This window comes from Polypterus senegalus, chromosome 5 (genome assembly GCF_016835505.1).
Source record: "Polypterus senegalus isolate Bchr_013 chromosome 5, ASM1683550v1, whole genome shotgun sequence".
NCBI classification, from domain to species: Eukaryota; Metazoa; Chordata; class Cladistia; order Polypteriformes; family Polypteridae; genus Polypterus; species Polypterus senegalus.
The window spans coordinates 191,120,210-191,146,598 of NC_053158.1; the positions used below are offsets into that span (position 1 = coordinate 191,120,210).

Here is a 26,389-nt window from a genome sequence, read left to right on the forward strand (position 1 = left end):
TATCTATAAATAGGAGTATGGAAAAATCGGGAGCCTCAACTTTCTCGTATACTCAGACATAGCGATGAGTTATTCACATGGGTAAACCAAAAAAAAAATATATTATTATCATATTATTGTTTGCCTTAATAATTTTAAAGGTTGGCATAATATTTTAAAATATAAATGAAGCATCTTACGAATGGCGTCAGTTTGCCGTACCTATGCACTGTGGTATGGGCCTCAGGTATAACGCGGTGCGTAGAATTCTCACTAAAACATGGCGTACGGACAAGAGTGGAAATGTGTGCATGCAATGGGTTGTGCTGCCGAGTGTGGCGTTATGCTGACTTTAGTTTTTATACATCGCGATGTGAGCGTGGAAACGGGCTCACAATGGCACCGTGAACAATCTCGTAAGTGGTTCAAATTGCCAGCCTCACGTTCTCACAACCTGTACTGTCATTTAAAGCTATTTGTTTGATTCGTCCAGCTTTGGATGAGGTGATGGGCGAGAGTGAATTACTTCTTCACTATTCACTTCCCTTTCAGTGAGCCACCACACCAGCACCACTGATTCCAAGGTGTGAAACAGCTCTGGGTGGGCCTGCTCACCATCGAGCGCGTGACACTGTCAGCCATGTCAAATCCAACCGAGAGAGGCAACAATGCTGTCGGCGTGCGGCGCTCACACCGGGTAGCACTTGTCTGTGACACACACGTAGAGGTTACGCCTTTAGGGATTTGGGAAGAAGACCGTCAAAGGCGTGGGGAGAAAGGCAAATGGCACACGGACTACGACCAGACATGGGATTTGAACCCAAGACAGTGGAGCTGTGAGGCGCTACCAGCCACCTGCTTCAATTTACTCTGATTGGGCACAACATTTAGGAGCCAAGGGCACAATACAATATTTATAAATAAGAGTATGGAAAAATCGAGTCTCAACTTTCTGTACCCTCAGATACAGCGATGAGTTATTCATATGAGTAAACCAAAAAATATATATTATTATCATATTATTGTTTGCCTTAATAATTTTAAAGGTTGGCATAATATTTTAAAATATAAATGAAGCATCTTACGAATGGCGTCAGTTTGCCGTACCTATGCACTGTGGTATGGGCCTCAGGTATAACGCGGTGCGTAGAATTCTCACTAAAACATGGCGTACGGACAAGAGTGGAAATGTGTGCATGCACTGGGTTGTGCTGCCGAGTGTGGCGTTATGCTGACTTTAGTTTTTATACATCGCGATGTGAGCGTGGAAACGGGCTCACAATGGCACCGTGAACAATCTCGTAAGTGGTTCAAATTGCCAGCCTCACGTTCTCACAACCTGTACTGTCATTTAAAGCAATTTGTTTGATTCGGCATCCAGCTTTGGATGAGGTGATGGGCGCAGATTGAATTACTTCTTCACTATTCACTTCCCTTTCAGAAAGTCACCACACCAGCACCACTGATTCCAAGGTGTGAAACAGCTCTGGGTGGGCCTGCACACCATCGGAACGCGTGACACTGTCAGCCATGTCAAATCCGACCGAGAGAGGCAACAAAGCTGTTGACGTACGGCGTTCACACCGGGTAGCACTTGTCTGTGACACACACACACACACACACAGAGGTCCTACCAAGATAAGCCACAACAACACAAAGCTCGCTGTCAACTAAAACCCAAAACTGATAAAGGTTGGCCCCACATAGAAAACCACTTCCTGTGAGGTAGGCCATATGCATAACCAGGCTGTTCTCACTTCTCCAGCAGATCTTTGATGGGCTCACTGCCACAGAGCTGCTCCAAGAAATGCCAAACTTACAGTATAACTTCCGAGGGTGAAAATGAGAAACGAATGTAAGTGGTGGCAGGACTTGTGGCAGGGGGGTGCGTTGTGAGCAAAAGAAAAAAAAAAATTTAAGGAAATGGTGGGGGTCAGGAAGTCACCATAGGCCTCGGTGGCAGCAGAACAGCACCCTCCATTATGATTTCCAATGATTTCCCCTTCTGCACCTGCACAGCTAACTGTTAACTTTACAAAGAGAATCAAAACCGTTTGAGAAGGAAACGGGTACCTCAGCCAAACCACGGTGGGCACTGGGAAATCTGCCGGTGCGCCCCTCGCCGAAGGGGGCTAACCGATGACAATGTTCTCACGAGTCGGGCGGCTGCTTTAAAACTCGGCTTCGACTTCTTTATACACATTCATCTCTTTTCTAACCTTCTTACCAGCTCAAGATAACGGGGAGTCAGCATTATGGGGTATACATCACAGGGGCACACTTCATGCCACCCTCGTTCCCTCAAACCTGCTACAATGAGTTACCGGGCCTGCAGCCCACTTCCTTATTCCTAGTTGCTACACTTATATGCATTGTACTTGCTGGATGAGTTTTCATTGGTCATCAGCTGTCAAGCGCACAGAGCCCACCCCTGTGGCTCAAGACAAAATGAAAACATGTCTGACTTTGTTGGAGTGAGTCGCAGGACGTGTGTCACATTACATGACTTCCTTGACCAAAGTGTTGAAGGCCAAGGCTGAAAATCACTGGAAAAGTCACATAATGTGACATGGCCTTAAGCTGGAGAGGTGGGCCGGCACCCAATGAGACAAGAAACCAGGAAACCCCACACCTCATTAGCGGCCCCTGACAACAAAGTACTGGAAAACCACAGATCTGTCCTCAGTTACCCCCAATGTGAATGCCAAACGAACATGCCTGGGAACAGCTGGAGTGCCAATTGTGCAAGGGTGAGCAAATTCCATCCAAAAAAAAAAAAAAAAAAGAAAGACCACCAGAACAAATGAAACTCACTTTAGACCCGATGAAAATCATTACTCTCCAGGAGTGACTAACGCACTCAAACGTCTCCGAGGGAAAATCCCTCAGAAGCTGGATTTGCGCTCACATCAGGAACCCATCTCAGATTTATGGCAGGAGCTTTCAAGCAGTCTTGTTTATGGAGCCGTTTATCAGGCGATGTCAAGGAGTGGGAAATGACTCTGTGCGCGTTCAGCCAGAAATGAATGGCTTCCAAAAAATCATTGTAAAATGGTGTGCACAAGCACATGCCAGCACAAAAGTAAAACGCCACATTGCTACTGTATTATTAGCTGGGCATCTCTAGTGGCACACTGCTTAAAGTAAGGCAGAATTGCAGGGCCCCACTGTGATTCGATTCATAACTTAACAGAACCTTCCAGAAATCTGCTTCAGTCGACTCAGGGTCTCAGAGGGCTGGGACACGCTGGACACGAGACTGGAAATGGTGTCCATCACAGGGTACAGTCCCACACTTTCAAAGGGCTCATTGAAACAAACCAGCATATCCTTAGGGATGTGGGAAGAAAACCATCAAAGACGAGGGGAGAAGGGTAAATGGCACACGGACTACGACCAGACACGGGATTTGAACCCAAGACAGTGGAGCTGGGAGGCTGCAGTACCAGCCACCTGCTTCAATTTACTCTTATTGGGCACAACATTTAGGAGCCCAGGGCACAATACAATATTTATAAATAGGAGTATGGAAAAACCAGCAGTGAACTCCCCTCGACTTTCTTGTGCACTCCAACACAAGGATCATTCATGTAGGTGAACCGAAAAAAATGGTGGAGAGGTGGAGATCTGCTCTGGAGAGGAGAGGAATGAAGGACAGTAGGACCAGCAAGACAGAATACATGTGTGTGAATGAGAAGGAGGGCAGTGGGATGGTGAGGATGCAGGGAGTAGAGTTGGCACAGTAGGGATGAGTTTAAATAATTGGGATCAACAATTCAGAGTAATGGGGATTATGGAAGAGAAGTGAAGAAGAGGCACAGTGGAATGGGTGGAGAAGAGTGTCAGGAGTGAAAGGGAAGGTCTACAGGACGGTAGTGAGACCAGCTATGTTATATGGGCTGGAGACGGTGGCACTGACCAGAAAGCAGGAGACAGAGCTGGAGGTGGCAGAGTTAAAGATGTTAAGATTTGCATTGAGTGTGACGAGGATGGACAGGATTAGAAATGAGGACATTAGAGGGTCAGCTAAGGTTGGATGGTTGGGAGACAAAGTCAGAGAGGCGAGATTGTGTTGGTTTGGACATGAGCAGAGGAGAGATGCTGGGTATACTGGGAGAAGGATGCTAAGGAAAGAGCTGCCACGCAAGAGGAGAAGAGGAAGGCCTAAGAGAAGGTTTATGGATGTGGTGAGAGAGGACATGCAGGTGATGGGTGTGACAGAACAAGATGAAGAGGACAGAAAGATGACCTGCTGTGGCGACCACTAACAAGAGCAGCCAAAAGAAGAAGAAGATTATTATTATTTACCTTTGTCACACACTGTGATTAGGGGGACACTATATAATATATAGATAGATAAATAGATAGATAGACATGTGAAAGGCACTATATAAAAGATAGATAGATAGATAGATAGACAGGAAAGACACTATATAATAGATAGATAGATAGATAGATATGAAAGGCACTATATAATAGATAGATAGATAGATAGATAGATAGATAGATAAAGATAGATAGATAGATAGATAGATAGATAGATATGAAAGGCACTATATGATAGATAGATAGATAGATAGATAGATAGATAGATACTTATAATGCAATACTCCAGTCCTAGTAAGAGTCAATCATATTAAGTTAATATTACTAGAAAACATTTCTAAGTGTTAACTTAATTTGAATAGAATAGACATTTCTTATATCTTCCTAAATGGTATCATCCTTTACCCCAGTCAGCTCTCGTGTAATAGAACTTTCTTAGCTATAATTGTAATAACAGGATGCTAATTAATTCAGTCAGGAGCGCAGTCTCTCTGGTAGAAGCATGAACTGTTAGATTTGCTTGAAAACAGAACAATGGCGCAGAGTTTTATTTTCTGGCTCCATGTCCTGATGTGAGCCTGCATGACTGTGTGACCATAGAGATAAGGAAACACACCAAGATATTGAAGAATTAAACAGAAACATCCTATATAGTAACATTTCCTTATTTTCGCGTTATCAGTTTTTCATTTAGTTATGTGTGGACTGTTTTTGCTTTGAATTTTTCTAAACCTTTTAAAACAAAGATACTTGGACTGTGCAGTTATTTGCATACACGTCCCACTCATTGCTTAAGTTTCTCTGGGGAGCAAGCTGAAGTTGCAGATCATTGGAAACCTTGGACAAACGCAGCTACAGTATACTCTGTACAATACAATGTGTAGTGTAATGTATTATGGACTAGTTCTCCATATGCTGTAATGCATAATGTACACTATTATTATTTAAAATGATATATGATGTAATTTGTAATGGTTGCATTCCCCGGTCACCCCGACCTCACTGTCTTGAAAGCACATCTGTAATGGCAGTAAAACTTTGTCAGCCAACACCACCCACCACTGCATCAACAGACGCCACTTGTGGCTTTAGTATGCAAAGCACAAGCCACATATGGGCACTGCCCAGCTTCTCTCAGCTCGTGCTCATCTGAGATGTGGCCCAGTGGAATCGTATTCTGTGGTACAACAACTCAACATTTCAGATAGTTTTGGAGTAAAGAGACATTTTGTTTTCTGGGCCAGAAAGGAAAAGGACCATCCAAGGTGTTATAAGCATCAGCCATCATCTGTAATGGTATGGCGGTGTGTCGGTGCCCATGGCATCTGTAAGGGCACCATTCATTCAGAAATAATATTTACAAATTTTGGAGCAACATATACTGCTATCCAGACACTCGCTTTCCCAGAGACATCCCTGCATTTTCCAGTAGGACAACGACGAACACATTCTGTTCAGATTACAGGCGCGTGGCAGCATGAGCACAGAGTGAGGGTACGAGATTTGCCCTCTGCAGTCCTGACCTATGTGGTGCATTATGAAGCACAACATGCGACAATGAAGACCCCGTACAACTGAGCAGCTGATAGACCTGCAGAATGGATGAATGGGGGAAAAGTCCACTACACCTGACCGACTTGAGTCTTCAGTGTCGACACGCTTAAAAGAATCGGTGACGTTACACTGTGGGACACACTTGACTGTCCCAGCCTTTCTGGAGTGTGTTGCAGTCATCAGATTTGACAAGAGTGTATATCTAAAAAAATAACTGTTAAATTCACAATCAAATAAAGTGTTGTTGTAGTGTTTTCAATATAGCACTGAGTGAATAAGATTTACAAATCACTCGTTTTTGTTTTTAATAGCATTTTGACACAGTAAACAACTGCTGCCGTTACTTGCATTAACCAGCAGATGTCACTAAAATATGGCATTGGAGTACAAGGAGCCATGAGAGAGCAAAGGGGGCTAAAACAATGGAAGTGTCAGACAATGAAACTGATTTACATGTCAGATTAGCAGCACTCCTTGTCCAGTTGGCAAAGTTCTTAAAAAGGCACGGCAGAGAGACACAACTGAATACGAACAGTGCTCATTGGATAGGAATGACACGATGTTATAGATAAATATGAGAGACACTAAATAACATACGTTTATACAGATAGATAGATAAGGAGGAAGGCACTATATGATAGATAGATAGATAGATAGATAGATAGAGAGATAGATAGATAGATAGATAGATAGATAGATAGATAGATAGAAAGATAGATAGATAGACAGACAGACAGACAGACAGACAGACAGACAGATAGATAGATAGATAGATAGATAGATAGATAGATAGATAGATAGATAGATAGATAGATAGATAGATAGATAGATAAGGAGGAAGGCACTATATGATAGATAGATAGATAGATAGATAGATAGACAGACAGACAGACAGACAGACAGACAGACAGACAGACAGACAGATAGATAGATAGATAGATAGCACTATATGATAGATAGATAGATAGAGAAAGAAAGATAGATAGATAGATGGATAGATAAGGCACTATATGACAGATAGATAGATAGATAGATAGATAGATAGATAGATAGATAGATAGAATCAAGGCTCTGGTGATAGGAAACACAGAGAGAAGAATGTCACACAGTCACTAGCCTATCTTGTGTGTCTGCCCATAGAGAGGAGGACAAGTCCCCAGGAGATGTGGGATGTCACTTCTGGCCAGGACAATGCAAGCCCCACCCCTTCTGGCTTCAATATCATATAAACTGCCATTTACCCAGAAGTCAGAGTTCATTCCTGGACCAGCTTCTAAGGAAATCAAATGTCCTGGAAATAGGACCTTACTTTACTTTTTAGAAAGAAATCATAAATGGCAAATAGTTCCAGTTCCTTTGGATCTCTCTGTTTGTTTTCTGTTCACAATAGATAGATAGATAGATATGAAAGGCACTATATAATAGATAGATAGATAGATAGATAGATAGTGCTGGTTTGAACTGGCAGTGTGTCTTTCCTTTAACTTATTAGCTCAGTATTTAACGTGAGTGTTTTCAATTCTTAGTGACACATTTATGATTTCTCAGTTTTGACATTTGATTTTCTCCCAAATATGTTATTTATTATGTACACTGATGTCATTGTTTTAGAATGTGATTTCATTTCAGTGTGTGCTCCAGTCCTGCCCAGTCCTTCAGTATTTATCTTCATTGTAGGTTTATCTTGTATTTAAGTTCAATTTAAACAGACTTTAGTATTCAGTGCTGCTTTACAATGTTTTTGTTTTGTAAAATATGAAATGATGGCAAAGAAAGGCACTATAAAAGATAACTACTAACAGAATAAGGTAAATATTAACAGAGGTATTGAATATCTTGAAATTTTACTTAAAGTGTTGCAGTTTCATGAAGCTGATTGACTTTTGGATGTAATTTATTTAATGAATCAATCAGTCAGCTAGTTGCTGGTATGTATGATCTATTCCACAATACAGCAGTATTTCAGTCATCCTTCCTCCAAACCAGCATATCCTGGGTGAACGACGGGGAAGCTGAAGCCAATCCCAGCAAGCACGGGCCACAAGTCAGAAACAACATTTGGACAGGGTGTCAGTGCGTCAGAGAGAGAACACACACTCACACACACGCAAACACACACTCACACACACACACTCACACACTCACACACTCACACACACACACACGTTCTCTCACTCTCACCAGGGCCAATACACCTAACCTGCTTGTCTTCGGTCTGCCGGAGGAAATCGGAGCACAAGGAGGAAACTCCCACAGAGAGGTGAGAACATGCAAACTCCGTGCAGAGAGGACCCGAGGTGTGTATCCTGGCCCTCCTTGCTGTGTGGCACCAGCACCTGCACTGCACCACACCACTGTGCCACCTCATTATTATCTCCAAAGAAAACCAAATAATGTTTCCATTGATCCCACAAATCCCTGAATTTGCACAGTAAAGACGAGTTACAAAAATGTGAATCTCTTATTCATTTCAGAGATTTCTCCTTCACCTACCTTCATCCCAACCTTCTTCATCTCCTCTCCTTCCATTTTCCGGTAATACTGTGTGGTTGCTTGGCAAATCATCATCTGGCAGATTATTATCACAGTCAGCAGGGTCTGTCAGGCTTTCATCTTCAACTATGTGCAACTTGTCTTCATCGTCCGAGTCGGAGTTTGTTTCCACCACATTGTTGTAATTTGTAACTGAAACAACAGAAAAGGAAGCGAAAATCAGAATTTTGTGTCAGGAGAGAGTTTTGTCATTCGTTCACTAATTTCAGAAAGAGTTCCAGACCACTCGGCCTTTCGTTGTGAGGTCCACCATACTAGCTGAGGGAGTCCAATACAAACGCTAACAGTAATACATTCAGAGCACCGGCAGCGGAGACTGAACTGGAAGCATGCAGCATTATATATCACACATTAAAGCAGGGGTCCCCAACTCTGGTCCTGGGGGGCCGCGATGGCTGCAGCTTTTCATTCTAACCCTTTTCTTAATTAGTGACCTCTTTTTGCTGCTAATTAACTTCTTTTGAATTCATTTTCATTGACCTGCTCTTGAAGACTCGGACCCTTTAATTGTTTCTTTTTCTTTAATTAGCAGCCAAACAATAATGAGATACAAAATGAGCCAAAACAACTGGTGTCCATCACACAATATCTGAAAACAAAGAAAGGTGAAGGTCTCAGGAGTGTTGATCTGCTCAGGTCCACAAAACATTTGACCAGAGCTCTTAGAAAAGAGAAAATCGACAATTTCAGAAATGTCTGCTAACACACAATGAGAGCAGCAGCAAGCCATGGAATTAATGGACGAGTTTAATTAACAGAAAGACTCGGCGCCTAATGAAGGAACTGGTTGGAGTTTGAGGCCTTGACTTTGTTGGTCTTCTGTTGGCTCCCTCACTTCACATTTCATGTCTCTCTAGTATAATAAAAAAAATCCTGGGACGAGGCGTGACTTTCGCAGAGAGATACTTTCACATCCCGCGAAATGAGACTTTGTGCCAAGAGATTTAACCAGGAAATAAAAGACAAAGAGTAGATGACAAAGTAGAACGTCATAAAGAATTCAAAAAACGTTGAGAGCGAAACACATGCACAGCAGGTTAGAGATAACGGAAGTACAAAAATTCGAAAGTCTCTAAAAAAGGATAGTAAAGATCGCATAACGGAAATTATTACTCGGTGAAATAACATAACAGCGAAAAGAGATGGAATATATTGTTCGGATTGAAACTCGGAAGTCGGAGACTTGTAGATCGTCTAATTCGTGTTGCCATCAGGAAAAAGTCGTGTTTCTTCCCAATGAAGAGGCGTATCGGCGAGAATTAAAAGATCGGTTGTTTGGTGAGAATGAAATACATCGAGAGAAAATTTCAAGCCCCTTGAGATGAGCTTATGAAAAGAGATTTGGAAAAGTCCTGCCCGCATCTAAAACATTTACAACCACGCATACGGCTCAATCATTTCTCTTTTGTGTGAATGCTATTGTCAGACACAGTTTGTGTAGAGAGAAAGAAACGAAATTCACTCACGGACAGTTGCACGTCGCGTTGTCACGATGTAATTCGAAACACAGAATCAAAATTAAATGCGATATTGATGAAAAGGTAAAAGCGAAAAGAGATCGAATATATGGACATGGGTGATATGACAGGAGTATGCAGATATTGTTTGGCTTTAAACTTTAAGTCGGAGACTTGTAGATCGTCTAATTCGTGTTGCCATCAGGGAACAGTAGTGTTTCTTCACAATGAAGAGGCGTATCTGTTGTTTGATGAAAAGAAATCCACATACGCAAGCAGCAGAGACGTGAAGTGGCTGGCATGTAGTGCAGGCCAGGATGGCGTTGTCTAGCCTGTGGAGGTCTGTGCGTCCCTCCATGGATATGCCTCCCCAGACCATCACTGACCCACCACCAAACCGGTCATGCTGAACGATGTTACAGGCAGCATAACGTTCTCCACGGCTTCTCCAGACCCTTTCACGTCTGTCACGTGTGTTCAGGGTGAACCTGCTCTCATCTGTGAATAGCACAGGGCGCCAGTGGTGGACCTGCCGATTCTGGTATTCGATGGCAAATGCCAATCGAGCTCCACGGTGCTGGGCAGTAAACACAGGGCCCACTTTAGGACGTCAGGCCCTCAGACCACCCTCGTGAAGTCTGTTTCTGATTGTTTGGTCAGAGACATTCACACCAGTGGCCTGCATGCCTACTGGATGTCATTTTGTAGGCTCTAGCAGTGCTCATCCTGCTCCTTCTCGCCCAAAGGAGCAGATACCAGTCTGTCCTGCTGATGGGTTAAGGACCTTCTACGAGGGTCCCTGTCCAGCTCTCCTCAAGGAACTGCCTGACTCCTGGAATCTCCTCCATGCCCTTGAGACTGTGCTGGGAGACACAGCAAACCTTCTGGCAATGGGAGGCACGTATTGATGTGCCATCCTGGAGAAGTTTGACTACCGGTGCCAGCTCTGTAGGGTCCAGGTATGGCCTCATGCTACCAGTAGTGACGCTGAGCGTAGCCAAATGCAAAACGAGTGACAAAACAGATGAGGAGGGAAAAATGTCAGTGGCCTCCCTCCACCTGTTAAAGCATTCATTCCTGTTTTGGGGGTCGTCACATTGTTGCCCCCCTAATGTAACTGTTGTTAATTTCATTAAACTGATGAACAAGCCCCTCTGCTACTTCATTGACCAGATCAATAGCCCAGAAGTGTCATTGACTTGATGCTCTACTCTCATTAAAAGGTGGTCCTTTCAGCATATATAAAGCAGGCTGTAACAATCTTGGGGTCTTGTGTGTATGTTATCATCCAGCTGACGCTTAGTAACCACAGGGGGGCGCCAGAGAGCCCTAGACACAGCAATACAGTCCACAATATAAGAATATAAATACAATAAAGAGATTTTATTCCACAAAGCACCTTCCAATGAACACCTCCTCAACAATTAGCCATATCTATATATATATTAGATATTTTCAGCTGTGGGACTTTTCTTTTTTGTTTTGTTTGGTTTCATGAATTACAAGCCACAACACACATAATGTGTATAAACAAAGTGAACCGAGATAATACGAGATGGAGTCTCCGCGCAGGATTTCACCTTTGGCCACATGAGCAGGTTTGTTTATGGGACTAATTATTATTACTGAATATAATTAGCTCATGTTGCTATGAAGCCGACCGTTTTAATCCCATGTAGTGCTGAAGATTAATAATAAAGTGTGAAGCAAGGTGTGCAGCTCTAATTAAGGAGAGCAGGGGGTGAAAATGGAATATTGATTTAAGAGCATCGCCTGGCTGAGCAGTTTAGGCCGACCCGCGGCGTAATTAGGAGGCTTTTTGGGGTTTTTCTCCTTCCGTCACTCAAAAAAAGGCCTTGAGGGGAGGATCTTAAACCATCGGTTTAACGAAATAAGCTGCTGATACGCTAGAGAAAGCTCAATTTAGCCATTCATTTCAGAAAGGGGTCCACACTTTTAATTACTAAGTGCTATCCGTTATTATCAGATGTTGGGACAGCTTAGCTATTAGCTCAACAAAGGACTGAATGGCCTCCTCTTCTTATTCACTGCACTAAGCTGACCGTCTATCAGGCTCACACATACACTATACGGCCAAAGGTTTGTGGCTATATGGCCCCGCCTCTTAATGCTGATTGGTCATTTGATTACATTTAGTTCTGGCACAATTACAGTGTGGTCTCAAATTGAACTGCAATACACACGCAGCTGCCACTAACCGAAACGCAACACATTTGCTTTACTTTTACTTACGACACGCGATCTATGGACATGAATTAAAATTTGTGAGAGACGACACGTTGTGACTGGCATCCCAGCTGGAGCAGAACTGGGATCCTTACTCGGCAGGGATGCCAATAGTGTGGAAGGACTGGGGAAGACAATTTATTCAGAACATTCGTCTCCCCCAACACCCTAGGTGGCAGTCCTCCTCTTGGGTACCGCTACAGCATTGTCGGGCAAACGGTGCGCAGTGCGCCGCCGAATTTTCTAGGGGCGCCGCGAAAACTTTTTGAACTGTTTTTGAACTTTTGGTTGATTAAAAAGATAATGTTTAAAAACAAAAGATTTTATGTTGGAAAAACAGATAACGGAACACTTACGGAAATGAAGTCTAAGAAACGCGAGAGACTTCAAATGATCGACAAGGAAATGCGCGTCTGTCTTTCGAAAATTGATCCTCGCATCAATCTCATATGTGCTGAAAAACAATCTCAACGTTCACATCAATTAAATTTAAGATTTATCCTTTGATTCCTTTATTAATAAAATGTCTTTCAAACTTGTAAAATTAACTGTTTTAATTGGCAATTGTCCATAGATTGTGTCGTCACGACTTTATTTATCGGCAGTCCCTCAGGTGCGCCACGAAAGAAAATTTTTGGACTTAGTGCGCCGCAACTCGAAAAAGGTTGCTTTTTACTGCGCTATGGAGACCCACAGGGCATATTGGGAATTGTAGTTCTTTTGGCTAGCCCTGTGGGTGCTGCCAGGGGCGCTGACAGCATTTACATGGTAGGGATCCAGACAACAACAACAACAACATTTATTTATATAGCACATTTTCATACAAACAGTAGCTCAAAGTGCTTTACATATTAAAGAATAGAAAAATGAAAGATACAATTATAAAACAAAATAAATCAACATTAACATCGAATAAGAGTAAGGTTCAATGGCCAGGGGGGACAGAAAAAACAAAAAAAACTCCAGACGGCTGGAGAAAAAAAAAATAAAATCTGTAGGGATTCCAGACCATGAGACCGCCCAGTCCCCTCTGGTCTGACGTACCCACAGGTATTTCTGAGCCACAGTTATTGGGACACTGGTAGCGCTCCCGGTTTATATTAATTGGGACTTATGTGTTTGTCTTTGTGTCGGGAGTGTGGGAGGCTACAGCGCCCCCTGGTGGTCACAAATGCAATGGTTTTTTTTTTAACCGTATTTTTAACAACTCGAAAATTCTGTGCCATGGTGTAAGGCGATCGATCATTTGGTTGGCATGTTGTTAATTATGACACGATAAAACCCTGCCAAAATACACCGTTTTACACCGTTTGGCTTGCTCTCTCTCTCAAGGGTGGGGATCGATCTGTTCTTAGCATAATTCTTTTTTTTTTGTAAAAACTTGATTGCTATGTATTGATTGTAATAAAATTAATAAATAAATTAAAAAAAAAAAAAAACCCTGCCAAAATAAAGTAGCCCACTTGCATACGCATTGCATTTAGTTTGGACACAAATAAACTTCTGTAAAAAAACGGAGTTAAAGTTTGAAATATCCAAGAAATCCCAAGCAGAAAAAAAAAAAATCACAACGCACAGGAACTCCCAAAGCACATTCATAGTGGGGGACCACCCTAAAAACCACATGGAATAATACACACGAGCACACAATACACAAAAGGAACACTAACATAAAACAATGAGCCAAATGTGAAACCAAAATTCAATAAAACAAGAATATGAACCCTGAGGAGACCCTGGAGAGGTGGAGATCTGCTCTAGAGAGGAGAGGAATGAAGGTCAGTAGGACCACCACGACGAAATACATGTGTGTGAATGAGAGGGAGGTCAGTGGAATGGCGAGGATGCAGGGAGTAGAGTTGGCGAAGGTGGATGAGTTTAAATACTTTGGATCAACAGTACAGAGTAATAGAGATTGTGGAAGAGAGGTGAAGAAGAGAGTGCAGGCAGGGTGGAGAAGAGTGACAGGAGTGATTTGTGACAGACGGATATCAGCAAGAGTGAAAGTGAAGGTCTACAGGATGGTAGTGAGACCAGCTATGTTATATGGGCTGGAGACGGTGGCACTGGAGACAGAGCTGGAGGTGACAGAGTTAAAGATGCTAAGATTTGCATTGGGTGTGACAAACATGGACAAGATTAGAAACGAAGACATTAGAGGTTCAGCTCAGGTTGGATGGTTGGGAGACAAAGTTAGAGAGGCGAGATTGTGTTGGTTTGGACGTGTGCAGAGGAGAGATGCTGGGTATATTGGGAGAAGGATGTTAAGAATAGAGCTGCCAGGGAAGAGGAAAGGAAAAAGGCCTAAGCGAAGGTTTATGGATGTGGTGGGAGAGGACATGCAGGTGATGGGTGTAACAGAACAAGATGACGAGGACAGGAAGATATGGAAGAAGATGATCTGCTATGGCGACCCCTAACAGGAGCAGCCGAAAGAAGAAGAAGAAGAAGAAGAGTATGAACCCTGCTGGGTGGGAGCAGAAGGGGAGCCCAGAGAAACCAACAAGGAACTCAAGGGAAGCCCCACAGCATGTCCTCCTCACCAAAGTAAAGCAAGCGTGTTAAAGGAAAGGAACACGTGAAGATTTCTAACATGGCAATTGTTCTCAGGAGGATTTTGTCTGTTGGTTGCTTTGTCTAATTAATGTCTGTGTTTTGACATCTGCACTTTACCTTGTTGGTTGGCCCTTTTTGCCTAATGATTCTTTTTGAATTTTCAACTTTTATCAACGTTTATTGAATTCTTTGAGGGCTGAATACTTCAATTTTCTGAAAAGCACCCACACATAAATTGACATAAAACGTTGTCTGCTGCCGCGTGCCGTGGTTGGTGTAGGCGCCTGTTGGGCGTCTCTGGCAGCAGAGGGTGCATGAGGGCAGCTCGATGGCAAGCAGGAATGCATGGCAGGCTGGCTACCTGGCTGTCTTCACGCAGCGGTGGCAGTCACAGTGCGACACAATCTGGTTTGTACCTCTTGTCATCGTAAGTGGCGGTCCTCCCAGGCCAACGTACTGTAGCTATAGGCGCATCAACTACACGACTGTGTTCGGCACCACGATCAGCTAGGGAGCGGTTATCTGAGGCTGGCACCTCACTTTCATTGCTGTTCTCCATTTCCAGATCACTTGTATTAAAATCGGAGTCCGATTCAGTGATAATACGCAAACATGTCGCCCACGGAGTGTTTTCCTTTGCACATTTGCTTTGGTCTCTCGCCAGACGTCGATGCCATTGTAGAGGTTGTTTGCGCTTCGCTACTCATACATGTGCAGGTAATCGAAGTCAAATCAACAAAACCAACTTTCCTTCTAGCACAGAGAGTCAAAGCTAAAAGGTAACGGCAAGTTTTGTCGCCATTTACAGGCCAATCTATCCCTGAATTTCCACAAGAGTTGACATCTGCCCTGAAAGAGTTCAACTGAGTCTGTTATTCGCTTTTCGGGGGCTCAGTCTTTTCTTTAAGCCCAAACACTGCCACACCTCAGCTCTACCCAAGTGGCCCCCCAACAATCCACTGGAGACCTCCACTCTACAGCATGCCCTTGTGATGATCCTCCTCATCCTCCACCCAAGGTAAACATGAAGGCTTACTGGCCCACCTCCCCTCTTTCTTATTTTTGAGATTGGAGATCCGCGCCATCGTATTTATTGCTGCTGTGCTTGCTGGTAAAAAAAAAAACACAAAAAGTGTCACGCTGGTGACGTTATACACGACGGTGATTTCCAGAGGTACTTCACTTTACACCTCTCTTCTCTACCTGGAGTGCAGAACTTTTTGGGTTAATTTTTTTTTTTCTTGCAGATGTTTCCAGAAGTCACACGGCAAGAAGAGTCCAAAGACCCCCCTATTTCTAGATTTTCCACATGAGTTCATGACACCGACTGAGTCACCCAGGCTTATGACTCACTCTGCCTGCCTCCGTGTCAATATGTGCGCTGCCTACGACGGCCGCTCCTCGCCGGCAACTTCATTACCTCTCATCATCGCCTGTGCCAACTCGAGAGATGATGAACTTCCCACTCTGGGCCTGCTGTGTTGCAGCTTACAGCATCGACTGCACTGCGTCATCGGGTCTGCCGATTGCTTTAGGTCCTCAAGATTTAATGGCCCTGATTAGCATGTGGAGCTTTCTGACCTACTCGAGCACTCCTGAGGTGAGCCAATGTCAATGTCACATTAGTTGGTGGTAAGCAGGGAGGAGAAACCTTTACGCAAATCTTTATTTAAGACGTCCGCCCATCGAAGGGACGCAAATTAGAAGCCAACTCTGGATGGGTTAGCACTCATGGTGCAGACCTCTGCTACTCTGTGATTCACTAGCTCCGCTGGACAGCCAATTAGATTGCAGATTTTTTGTCACTCCCTCCTAATCTTAACCTGGCATCATCACTGATGAATAATATTATTATCCATCCATCCATCCGTTATCGATAGATAGATAGATAGATAGATAGATAGATAGATAGATATGGAAGGCACTATATAATAGATAGATAGATAGATAGATAGATAGATAGATAGATAGATAGATAGATAGATAGATAGATATGGAAGGTACTATATAATAGATAGATAGATAGATAGATAGATAGATAGATAGATAGATAGATAGATAGATATGGAAGGCACTATATAATAGATAGATAGATAGATAGATATGGAAGGCACTATATAATAGATAGATAGATAGATAGATAGATAGATAGATAGATAGATAGATATATGGAAGGCACTATATAATAGATAGATAGATAGATAGATAGATAGATAGATATGGAAGGCACTATATGATAGATAGATAGATAGATAGATAGATAGATAGATAGATAGATAGATAGATAGATAGATATGGAAGGCACTATATGATAAATAGATAGATAGATAGATAGATAGATAGATAGATATGAAAGGCACTATATGATAGATAGATAGATAGATAGATACTTTATTAATCCCAAGGGGAAATTCACATATAAATAATATACAAATTTAAATTTAAATATAAAAATATAAATATAAATAATAACATATCCAACCCGCTATATCCTAACTACAGGTTCACGGGGGTCTTCTGGAGTCAATCCCAGCCAACACTGGGCGCAAGACAGGAAACAAACCTTGGGCAGGGTGCCAGCCCACCGCAGGGCACACACACACACACACCAAGCACACATTAGGGACAATATAGGATCGCCAATGCACCTCACCTGCATGTCTTTGGACTGTGGGAGGAAACCCACGCACACACGGGAAGAACATGCAAACTCCTTGCAGGGAGGACTCGTGGAGCGAACCCACAGGTCTTCTAACTGTGAGGCAGCAGCGCTACCACTGCGCCACCGTGCCCCCCTAATATTATTATATATTATATATATATATATATATATATATATATACATTCACATACATACATACATACATACATACATATATATATATACATATACACATTGTGGAGACTGGCCCGGACACAGACAGGCAGACACGTTCATGTCATCCACAAACACGTTTATTTACACAAATATTTACAAGTCAAAGTGCACACACAAACCCCAAAGTCCTGGCCAACACACAATGCATTCTCCTTCGGGCTGCCTCCTCTCTCTCTTCTCCTGCCTCGTCCTGCTTCCACCCGACTCCAGCCACTGAATGAAGGGAGGCGGCCCCTTATATAGGAACCCAGGTGGCTCCAGCTGCTTCCCGGCAATCTCCTGCGGACACACCCCCGTGTGGCGGAAGTGCCGGCTGCGCACCCGGAAGCCCTTTGGGTGTCCCTGCTCCTCTTCCCCCCAGCACTTCCTGGTGTGGCGGAAGTGCTGAGGTCCAGGGTTGTTCAGGCACCGGGGCGCCGCCTGGCGGTGGCCACGGGCTCCTACAGGGTTGGGCTTCCAAGCCCTCTACCCGTGGCCCCCAATACAACCAGGGCGGTCGCCCCCTCGCGGTCTGGAGGAGGTACAAGCCCTCCTCTGGTCCTCCTGGGCGTCCCAGCTGGGCTCCACCCCCAGCCGCATGCGACAACATATATATATATATACATATATGTTGTCACACATGTGCGCATGGGAGGCAGCTAAAGGGCTTGAGTGACGGCTGTTCTGAGGCATGGCAGAGTGCACTGACTCTTTTTCTCCCTTTCCTGTAGGCCATTCCCGGGAGATTCCACCTGGCTCTCTTGACGTCACTTCCAGGACCAAGCCAATGGAAGTAGACCTTACTGGCCCCGGCTCCTGTGATGTCACATCCGGGCTCGAACCAATGATTGATGAACATGGGCCCGATCCTTATGACCTCACTTCCTGTCTTCCCCTTTAAAAGCCTACCCTTTTCCCCTTTTCCCTCAGTCTTGTTCTGGACTCAGCTGTATGCACTTCTGTGCTGATTATTGGATTAAAAACGACTTTTGCAGCCGGGATACCATATTATACGGGTGGCTGCCCCAAACCTTTATCTGTTTATGTCTCGTTTTTGTGACAATGTATAGATATATATACATAAATATATACTGTACATATATATATATATATACACAAATACATATATATATAAATACAGGGTGGTCCAGATCTAATTATGCAGATCCTCTCTGGATAACTTTGATTTATGCGGGGACGATTCCAGTTCGGTGCAAAGATGATTCTTCATGTTGTCAGGTCGCACACTTCTCGATGTTCCGGGATTTTTCAGGTGATTTTCTACGTAATAAACTTAATAAGTTATAGTGTAATGAAAAGTGCATAATTAGATCTGGACTACCCTATACATATATATATATATATATGAGATGTATTAGGAGGTTCGCCCGCTACTCGCTTCGCTCGCCAACCCCCCCGGCCTGTGCTTCACGCCAGCCACTTTCCGTCTCTGCCGCTCGTGTTGTGAAGAGGGGGGCTGAACACACCCCAAGGAGACGCGGTCGATCCTCCGAAACCCCCTATTAAATGTTGATACAACGGGAAACAAAAACTGTTTTTTTTTTACCTCCTCTTTGCTCGATCAGCTGCTGGCTTGCTGCTGCTGCCGTGCTGCGTGATCTGCGTCTCGCACGGTGCTTTGAACATTTAAAAGCCTGTACAGCAGCTGTCCTACTCTTTGTTTTTTATTTCCGGCCCCGGGTGTGGTTAATTCTCTTGGCACAAAGTTTCATCTTGCAGGATGTGGGTTCTTGATATTGTTTAGTTTACAGTTTAAAAACGGAATAAGAATCTGAAAATCTAACAACATCACATTAAAGTTTGATACATTCTGAAAAGAATGATACCAAACATATATACGTTTGGTATATATATATATATATATATATATATTTAGGTTTTATGTATATATGTAGGTTTTATACTAAGCCCGATTTAAAGTGAGACAAAAAACATGGCATAAAAAGTTACATAAAATCATTGCACAAAATCTTTGCACTTTTAGGCTTAGGATTTTATATACGTATACAGAGTAAATAAGGAATATCTATATAAAATCCAACGTCTGTCTGTCCACTTTTCACAAGATCGGGTTTTTTCTATAATTTGCTTGAACATTCTGGTTGATTTTGCGACTTCTCTCATCGCACGAAGTATCATAGTTTGCTTGTGGCAGCAATTAAAACACGTGAACCAAAGAGAGAGGCTGCAGGCTGAGGGGAGGCGGGACCTCAGGAGTAGGGAGCCGGGCAGGGCCCTCCTCACTCACGCGCCAGCCTCTGTTCGAGTCGCTCTACCTCTCGCCATGTGTTGCAGCGTACCTGGCCTCCCCTTAGTTAGCGATATCTGTTTGTTCAGCAGACATGATCATCTAGAGATTTTTAAGGAGTAACGTTTAATGTTTTTCAGAGAGAGATCAGAACTACGTGTGTTTTAGAGGGTAGCTTCTCATTGGCAGAGATATGCCACGGCCACGCGGGGGACGCTCTCCAGTCAGAGCTGAACACGATCAGATACAGTTGCAGCGTCTACAGATTTTTAAAGTTTGTCCTGTTTCACTACTCCGTGGGCACAGCCGCAGGGGACAGCTAGTACAGCATATACAAGGTGGGGCAAAAGTAGGCTTACAGTTGTTCATATGGAAAAAGCCAGGCAGGTCATGATTATTACATTAGCTTTATTAACTCAGTAGCTGGAGCTCTGGAGGTCTGCAGTTAGTGTCCATTGTCATAGTGGGCCAATTCAGATTTGCAAATGAACTTAGCATGAGTGAGTCTGAATGTTGACCTCAGCAGGCCAATGCATTTGATATTCGACAACATCTGCCACAGGGCAAAAACCCAACGCTGGAAAGGCACGATCCAGGCCAAGTTAAATTCACCAACTAACACTAAGCTGCATGTTGGGGGGTCAGATGGTAGCCAAACCACTTTAAAGTTGGGAACACAGACATCAACAATCAGCCCTGCAGTGGTCAACAAAGGGAAAAACTGGACAGAACTGGCAGGTGACATTCAGAGTAATGACAGCCGAGGCTGCAATATGCCACATCTTGATCTAGGATAGGGGGGTCCCCAATTCTGGTCCTGGAGGGCCGCAGTGGCTGTGGGTTTTCATTCTAACCCTTTTCTTAATTAGTGAGCTGTTTTTGCTGCTAATTAACTCCTTTTGCATTCATTTTAATTGACTTGCTCTTGAAGACTCTGACCTCTTAATTGTTTCTTTTTCCTTAATTAGCAGCCAAACAATAATAAGATACAAAATGAGCCAAAACAAATGGTGCCCATCATACAATATCTGAAAATAAAGAAAGATGAAGGTCTCGGGAATGTTGATCTGCTCAGGCCCCCAAAACATTTGAACAGAGCTCTTAGAAAAGAGAAAATCCACAATTTCAGAAATGTCTGCCATTGCAACAATGAGAGCAGCAGCAAGTCATGGAATTAATAGACGAGTTTAATTAACAACAAGACTCGTCGCCTAATGAAGGAACTGGTTGGAGTTTGAGGCCCTGACTTAGTTGGTCTTCTCACTTCACGTTTCACTTCTTTTTAAGGAAAGAGCTGAAGAAATTGAGAGGAATGATGAAGAAATTTGGGGAAACAAATCAATTAAAATGAATGGAAAAGGAGCTAATTAGCAGCAAATAACAGGTCACTGATTAAGAAAAGGGTTAGAATGAAAACCTGAAGCCACTGTGGCCCTCCCGGACCCCTGACATAGGAGATGTTAGAAACGTGGGAATCTAGAAAGGGGCTGTGCATGATGACAGACGTATTATTGGATTTGCTATGAGGTGAAAGGGGACGACTTTATTCACAACATTGTGAAGGCTTAAGAAGACTGTCTTAATCACTACAATGGAGTTCTTTTGGAAAGTGGGAGTTTCAAAATTTCATTAACATTCTGGAATAGTCGCCGAAAAAAGCATTCATCGGAATGGCGATTTTATATCTCGGAAAGTGGGGATGGCAGAGGTCACCTGTTATCCAGTTGCTTTTATGATGATGTCACACAGGTAGCGTCTCTGTGTCATTACTAAAGTGACATAACAACAAATGTAAGGAAACAAAAATAGCCAAAAGTGACAAAGACTGTATATAAATCAGGTCTAATTAAAAAAAAAAAAAACAAATGCAATATTCTGCATGAATCAAAATCTCAAGTAGGCACCAATTATTATATTATTAATGTTCAAGAAATAAATCACTAAAAACTAAAAACAGAAACAGATCCTAACATTCACAGTGTGGCCCTGTTTGTTACCACTGCTCAATAAACGAGGCAGCTATTACAATGACTCTGTGACGGTGCTGCATAAAGGACTTCAATTCCCAGCAGTCATCGGGAGCATGCAGGGGCTGATGGGAGGAGGCCTTGATCGGTGACCATTTTAAAAGAAACTGGAGGTTAAGTTAACATATTTTAGAGTGACAGTCTTCCACGCACAGCCTCCAAATATGGAGGAATATTTCGGACAAAATGAAATAAATAAATAAATGCGTAAATAAATAAAAGTACTGTGAAATGTGAGCATAAATAAATAAATGTGTCATGAAATGACAGCCTTAATAAATAAATATGTCATGAAATGAGAGCATAAATAAATAAATGTGTCACGAAATATGTTTTTCGTTGCTTATTTATTTATTTCATTTTGTCCGTAACATTCCTGCAAACCGTCATGAAATACGACTTGAAATAAAACTGTCACTTTCACTCGTCAAAGTTGAGAGGGTGGGCTCTAACACGCCCTCTAGTTACTGATTGGTGAATCGATAGCACAAGAATTAATTAGAAAAATGCTTACTACTGCCGATGAAATGGATTCTGCCGAAGATATTACGTATTTCAGAGAGAGAATTGAAGATTTATCGGAAGAAATGACAATGTTGGCGGCCCTTTTAGACTCCGATATAGATGAAACTGTTTTTGAAATTATCGAAGAACAGGTGGAACAGACTCTACTACACTGCAGTTCAGGTGATGCAGTACCCTGCTCTGGACGTCCATCCTTTGACATTCCAGCTGAGTCAATAGAACACCTTCTGTTATGCGGTTTAAAAGTACAACAGATTGCAGATCTGTATGATGTATCAGAGAAGACGATCACAAGACGAATGAGCCAGTTTGATATACGGTAAGCTGCAACGGCTGTATTAGTTTAGGTACTTTGACAAAGCAGCTCCACCTAATATTTTGAACTGAACAACTTTACCACTGATCACAGCTGTACAGTTGTTTGAAAAAGTAGCTGCGAATATGCAACTGACTTTCTACTCGTAAAACAAGGGTCAAATACTCAGTTCTAAAAGGGCCGCCAACATTGTAATTTCTTCCCACCCTCTCAACTTTGACGAGTGAAGGTGACAGTTTTATTTCAAGTCGTATTTCATGACGGTTTGCAGGAATGTTACGGACAAAATGAAATAAATAAATAAGCAATGAAAAACATATTTCGTGACACATTTATTTATTTATGCTCACATTTCACAGTACTTTTATTTATTTACGCATTTATTTATTTATTTCGTTTTGTCCGAAATATTCCTCCATATCCAAATGTGTAATGGTTCATAAAAAAAAATGGCTGTTCTGTGTACAGCACACGGTGGCATCGCTGTGCTTGCAGAGGACACAATCATTTACTTATCTGGCTGATGTTTTTATCATCAAGGTGACTTACAACATTTCTTATACATATAAATGTCTATGCGTGGGAGTGTGTGTGTCTGTGTCTGTCTGGCCCAGAAGTGCAATGCTACAGCATGGAAGCTCAAAGAGCCGGCAAGGCGGCCCAAAGTTAATGAATTAGAAGAAGAAAGAAGGACGAGGCTACAGCATGAAGCTGAAAGAAAGAGACTCCGTCGCCAAAGTGAGACCCCTGAGAAAAGACAAGCTCGCTTAGACGCTGATACACAAGTGAGGCGAGCACATCAGCAAAATGAAACCGCAGAGGAGAGAGAAACTCGATTAGCCGCTGATAGACAAGGGGCGAACACATCGGCAAAACGAAACCGCAGTGGAAAGACAAACGGGAGAGAAACCCGTTGGACGTGTGAGGAGTACAAGTCACAGGAGGGGACGCTGAAGTTTTATAACACACTGGTGAGGCCTCATCTGGAGTCCTGTGTGCAGGTTTGGTCTCCATATTATATAAAAGAAAGTCCAGAGAAGAGCGAGCAGGCGGACTCCAGGAGAGAGTGGCATGATCTGTGTGCAGAGACTGAAGGAGTCAATTTAACCAAACCGACATTAAGACGGGACATGACTGAGGAGTTTCAAATAAGCAGCCAGGTGCAGCCAAGCTGTTACTTTAAAGTAAATTCTGCAACAAGAACCCAGATGGAAACTTGAAACATTGCACAAACATTCAAAAGTTTTTCTTCACACAAAAAAACCCCATGGAATTAATGACCAAGTGGTGTCGTGGAGAGCAGTTAAGAGACCTTCCGATCTCGACTTCATGTTATTTAGGACAATCACGTGAACAGGATGGACGCGCACGCTGGGCTGAATGGCCTGTTCTCGTCACGTATAACTCTGCTCCCCCACTTGAAGGACCCACTCCTGCCATTTGCCCTAATGCTGCTGGGAAAGAAACGCCTCCTGCCTCCCTGCTGACCTAAATTGGATTCAGCAGGTCGGTTACTTCCTACTGCCAACCAGAAGACCCGCTGTCAGAAGTCTTCATGGAAATCTCGTTACCTTCTAATAAAAATTCAACTAAAGCCCAACTCGTTTCATTTACGCAGCTGTCAGATGCAACTTGAGGTAAAATTTATCAGGTTAACACAAGTGCTTGACACTGCAATCAAGCTGGGGGTCCGATGATGGAATACAAATCAGAAGGTGATGGGAAAAAAACAAACAAAAAATCGGGAGTGGTCTCCCCTCGACTTTCTCGTATACTCAGACATGGGGATGGATAGCTGAGGAGTAAACCGCAAGACAAGAATTATACGGGGTGATCCATATTTATGTATTCTAAAAGTAAAGTTGAATAAATTGGACTCTGTAGCTAAAAGGTAAGTAAAAGGTAAAGTACCGCTTCCGGTTAGCGGAAATAGCTGAACAGTTGATAGAAATCTACATTTTGTACCTAACACAAAAAAAAAAAGCCAAAAGTCGAGTATGTGTTCAGGTAAAGTATGACTTCAGGTTGATGGATTTGGCTCAGAAGGTGATACAGATCTACAATTTTTGATAAAAAGACCACATTTTTTCAAATTTCGTCCATCTATCTCGTTGCGTTTTTGAGTTATCGTGTTTACACACAGACAGACGTAATTCAATAAATGGTATTTTCAGACACAGGGAGATCTAAAATATCGAGATTCATCAAAATCTCAAGGTCGAATTTTTTCATGACTACTACACTTCGTATACGACAAAGTCAAAAAATAAAAATTCAGGAGTGCTCTCCCCTCGACTTTCTCGTGTACTCAGATATGTGGACGGATATTTGAGGAGTAAACAGCAACACAAGGATTATATTTTTATATTATGTACATTGAGGAACCATCAACAACAAATCAAATCAAATTAATAATATATTCAACAATTATTATAAAAGCATGAATAAAAGGTAAAGTACCACCTCCGGTTAATGGAAATAGCCCAAAAGTTGATAGAAATCTACGTTTTGTTCCTAATACTTGTATGCAAAATTTGGTTGACCGAAGTGAAAGTGTCCTCAAGTTACCGTGTTTACACACACACACACACACACACACAGACATAATTCCAAAGATGGAATTATTGGAGGTCTAAAACATCGAGATTCAACAACTCTCAAAATCAAATTTTTGGACAATTACAATGCTTTCCCTACGAGAAAGTAAATCGGACTCGGGGAGATCTAAAATGTCAAGAATCATCAAAACATCATACACACACACACAGACCTCATTTCAAAAATGGCATTTTCAGACTCGCGGAGGTCTTAAAACATCGAGATTCATCAAAATCTGGAAATCAAATTTTTGGACGATTACAATTCTTTCCCTAAGAGAAAGTGAATCGAACTCAGGAAGGTCTACAACGTCGAGATTCATCAAAATCTCATGGTTGAAGTTTTTCATGACTACTATACTTTCTCTACACTTCGTATACGAGAAAGTAAACATATAAAAAATCGGCAGTGCTCTCCCCTCGACTTTCTCGTATACTCAGATATGAGGATGGATATTTGAGGAGTAAACCGCAAGACAATGGTTATATTTTTATATTATGTTCATTAAAGAACCATCAACAGCAAATCAAATTAATAATATATTGAACAATTATTATAAAAGTAAATTTGAATAAATCGGACTCTGCAGCTGCATGAATAAAAGGGTAAATTACTACTTGCGGTTAGTGGAAACAGCTCAAAAGTTGATAGAAATCTACGTTTTGTACCTAACATTTGGTTAGGTTGGTTTGGTTGACCCAAGTGAAAGTGTCCTCACGTTATCGTGTTTACACACACACACACACACACACACACAGACGCAGAGAGACATCAGAGAGGTCTAAAATGTCAAGCTTCAACAAAATCTCAAAGTCAAATTTTTGGACAATTACAATTATTTCCCTTCAAGAAAGTAAATCAGACTCAGAGAGCTCTAAAATGTTGAGATTCATCAAAATGTCGAGGTCGAATTTTTACATGACTACTATACTTTCTCTACATTTCATACACAAGAAAGGAAAGTCTGAAACTTTGGAGTCACTAAATCAAACCTGGCAGCATTATAGAAGTTGAAAAGGATGTGAACAGACTGGAAAAGTCCATCAGTAGCTATAATGAGCACCAAAACGGCAGTCAAAACATCAAAAAAAAAAATCAAAAACTGTCCAAGAATGAGCATGGAAG

The 26,389-nt window shown here is 42.4% G+C and overlaps 1 protein-coding gene across 2 annotated transcripts in view; it reads right to left on the reverse strand.

The window, feature by feature from the left end:
• The window catches only part of zeb1b (zinc finger E-box binding homeobox 1b), a 324,647-nt gene that overhangs the window by 94,474 nt on the left and 203,784 nt on the right, over nt 1-26,389 (reverse strand). For both annotated transcript variants that reach the window (XM_039753846.1, XM_039753845.1), the window contains exon 2: nt 8,353-8,544. In XM_039753846.1, the coding sequence (XP_039609780.1) occupies nt 8,353-8,544 (192 nt within the window). The remainder of the gene's footprint in view (nt 1-8,352; nt 8,545-26,389) is intronic.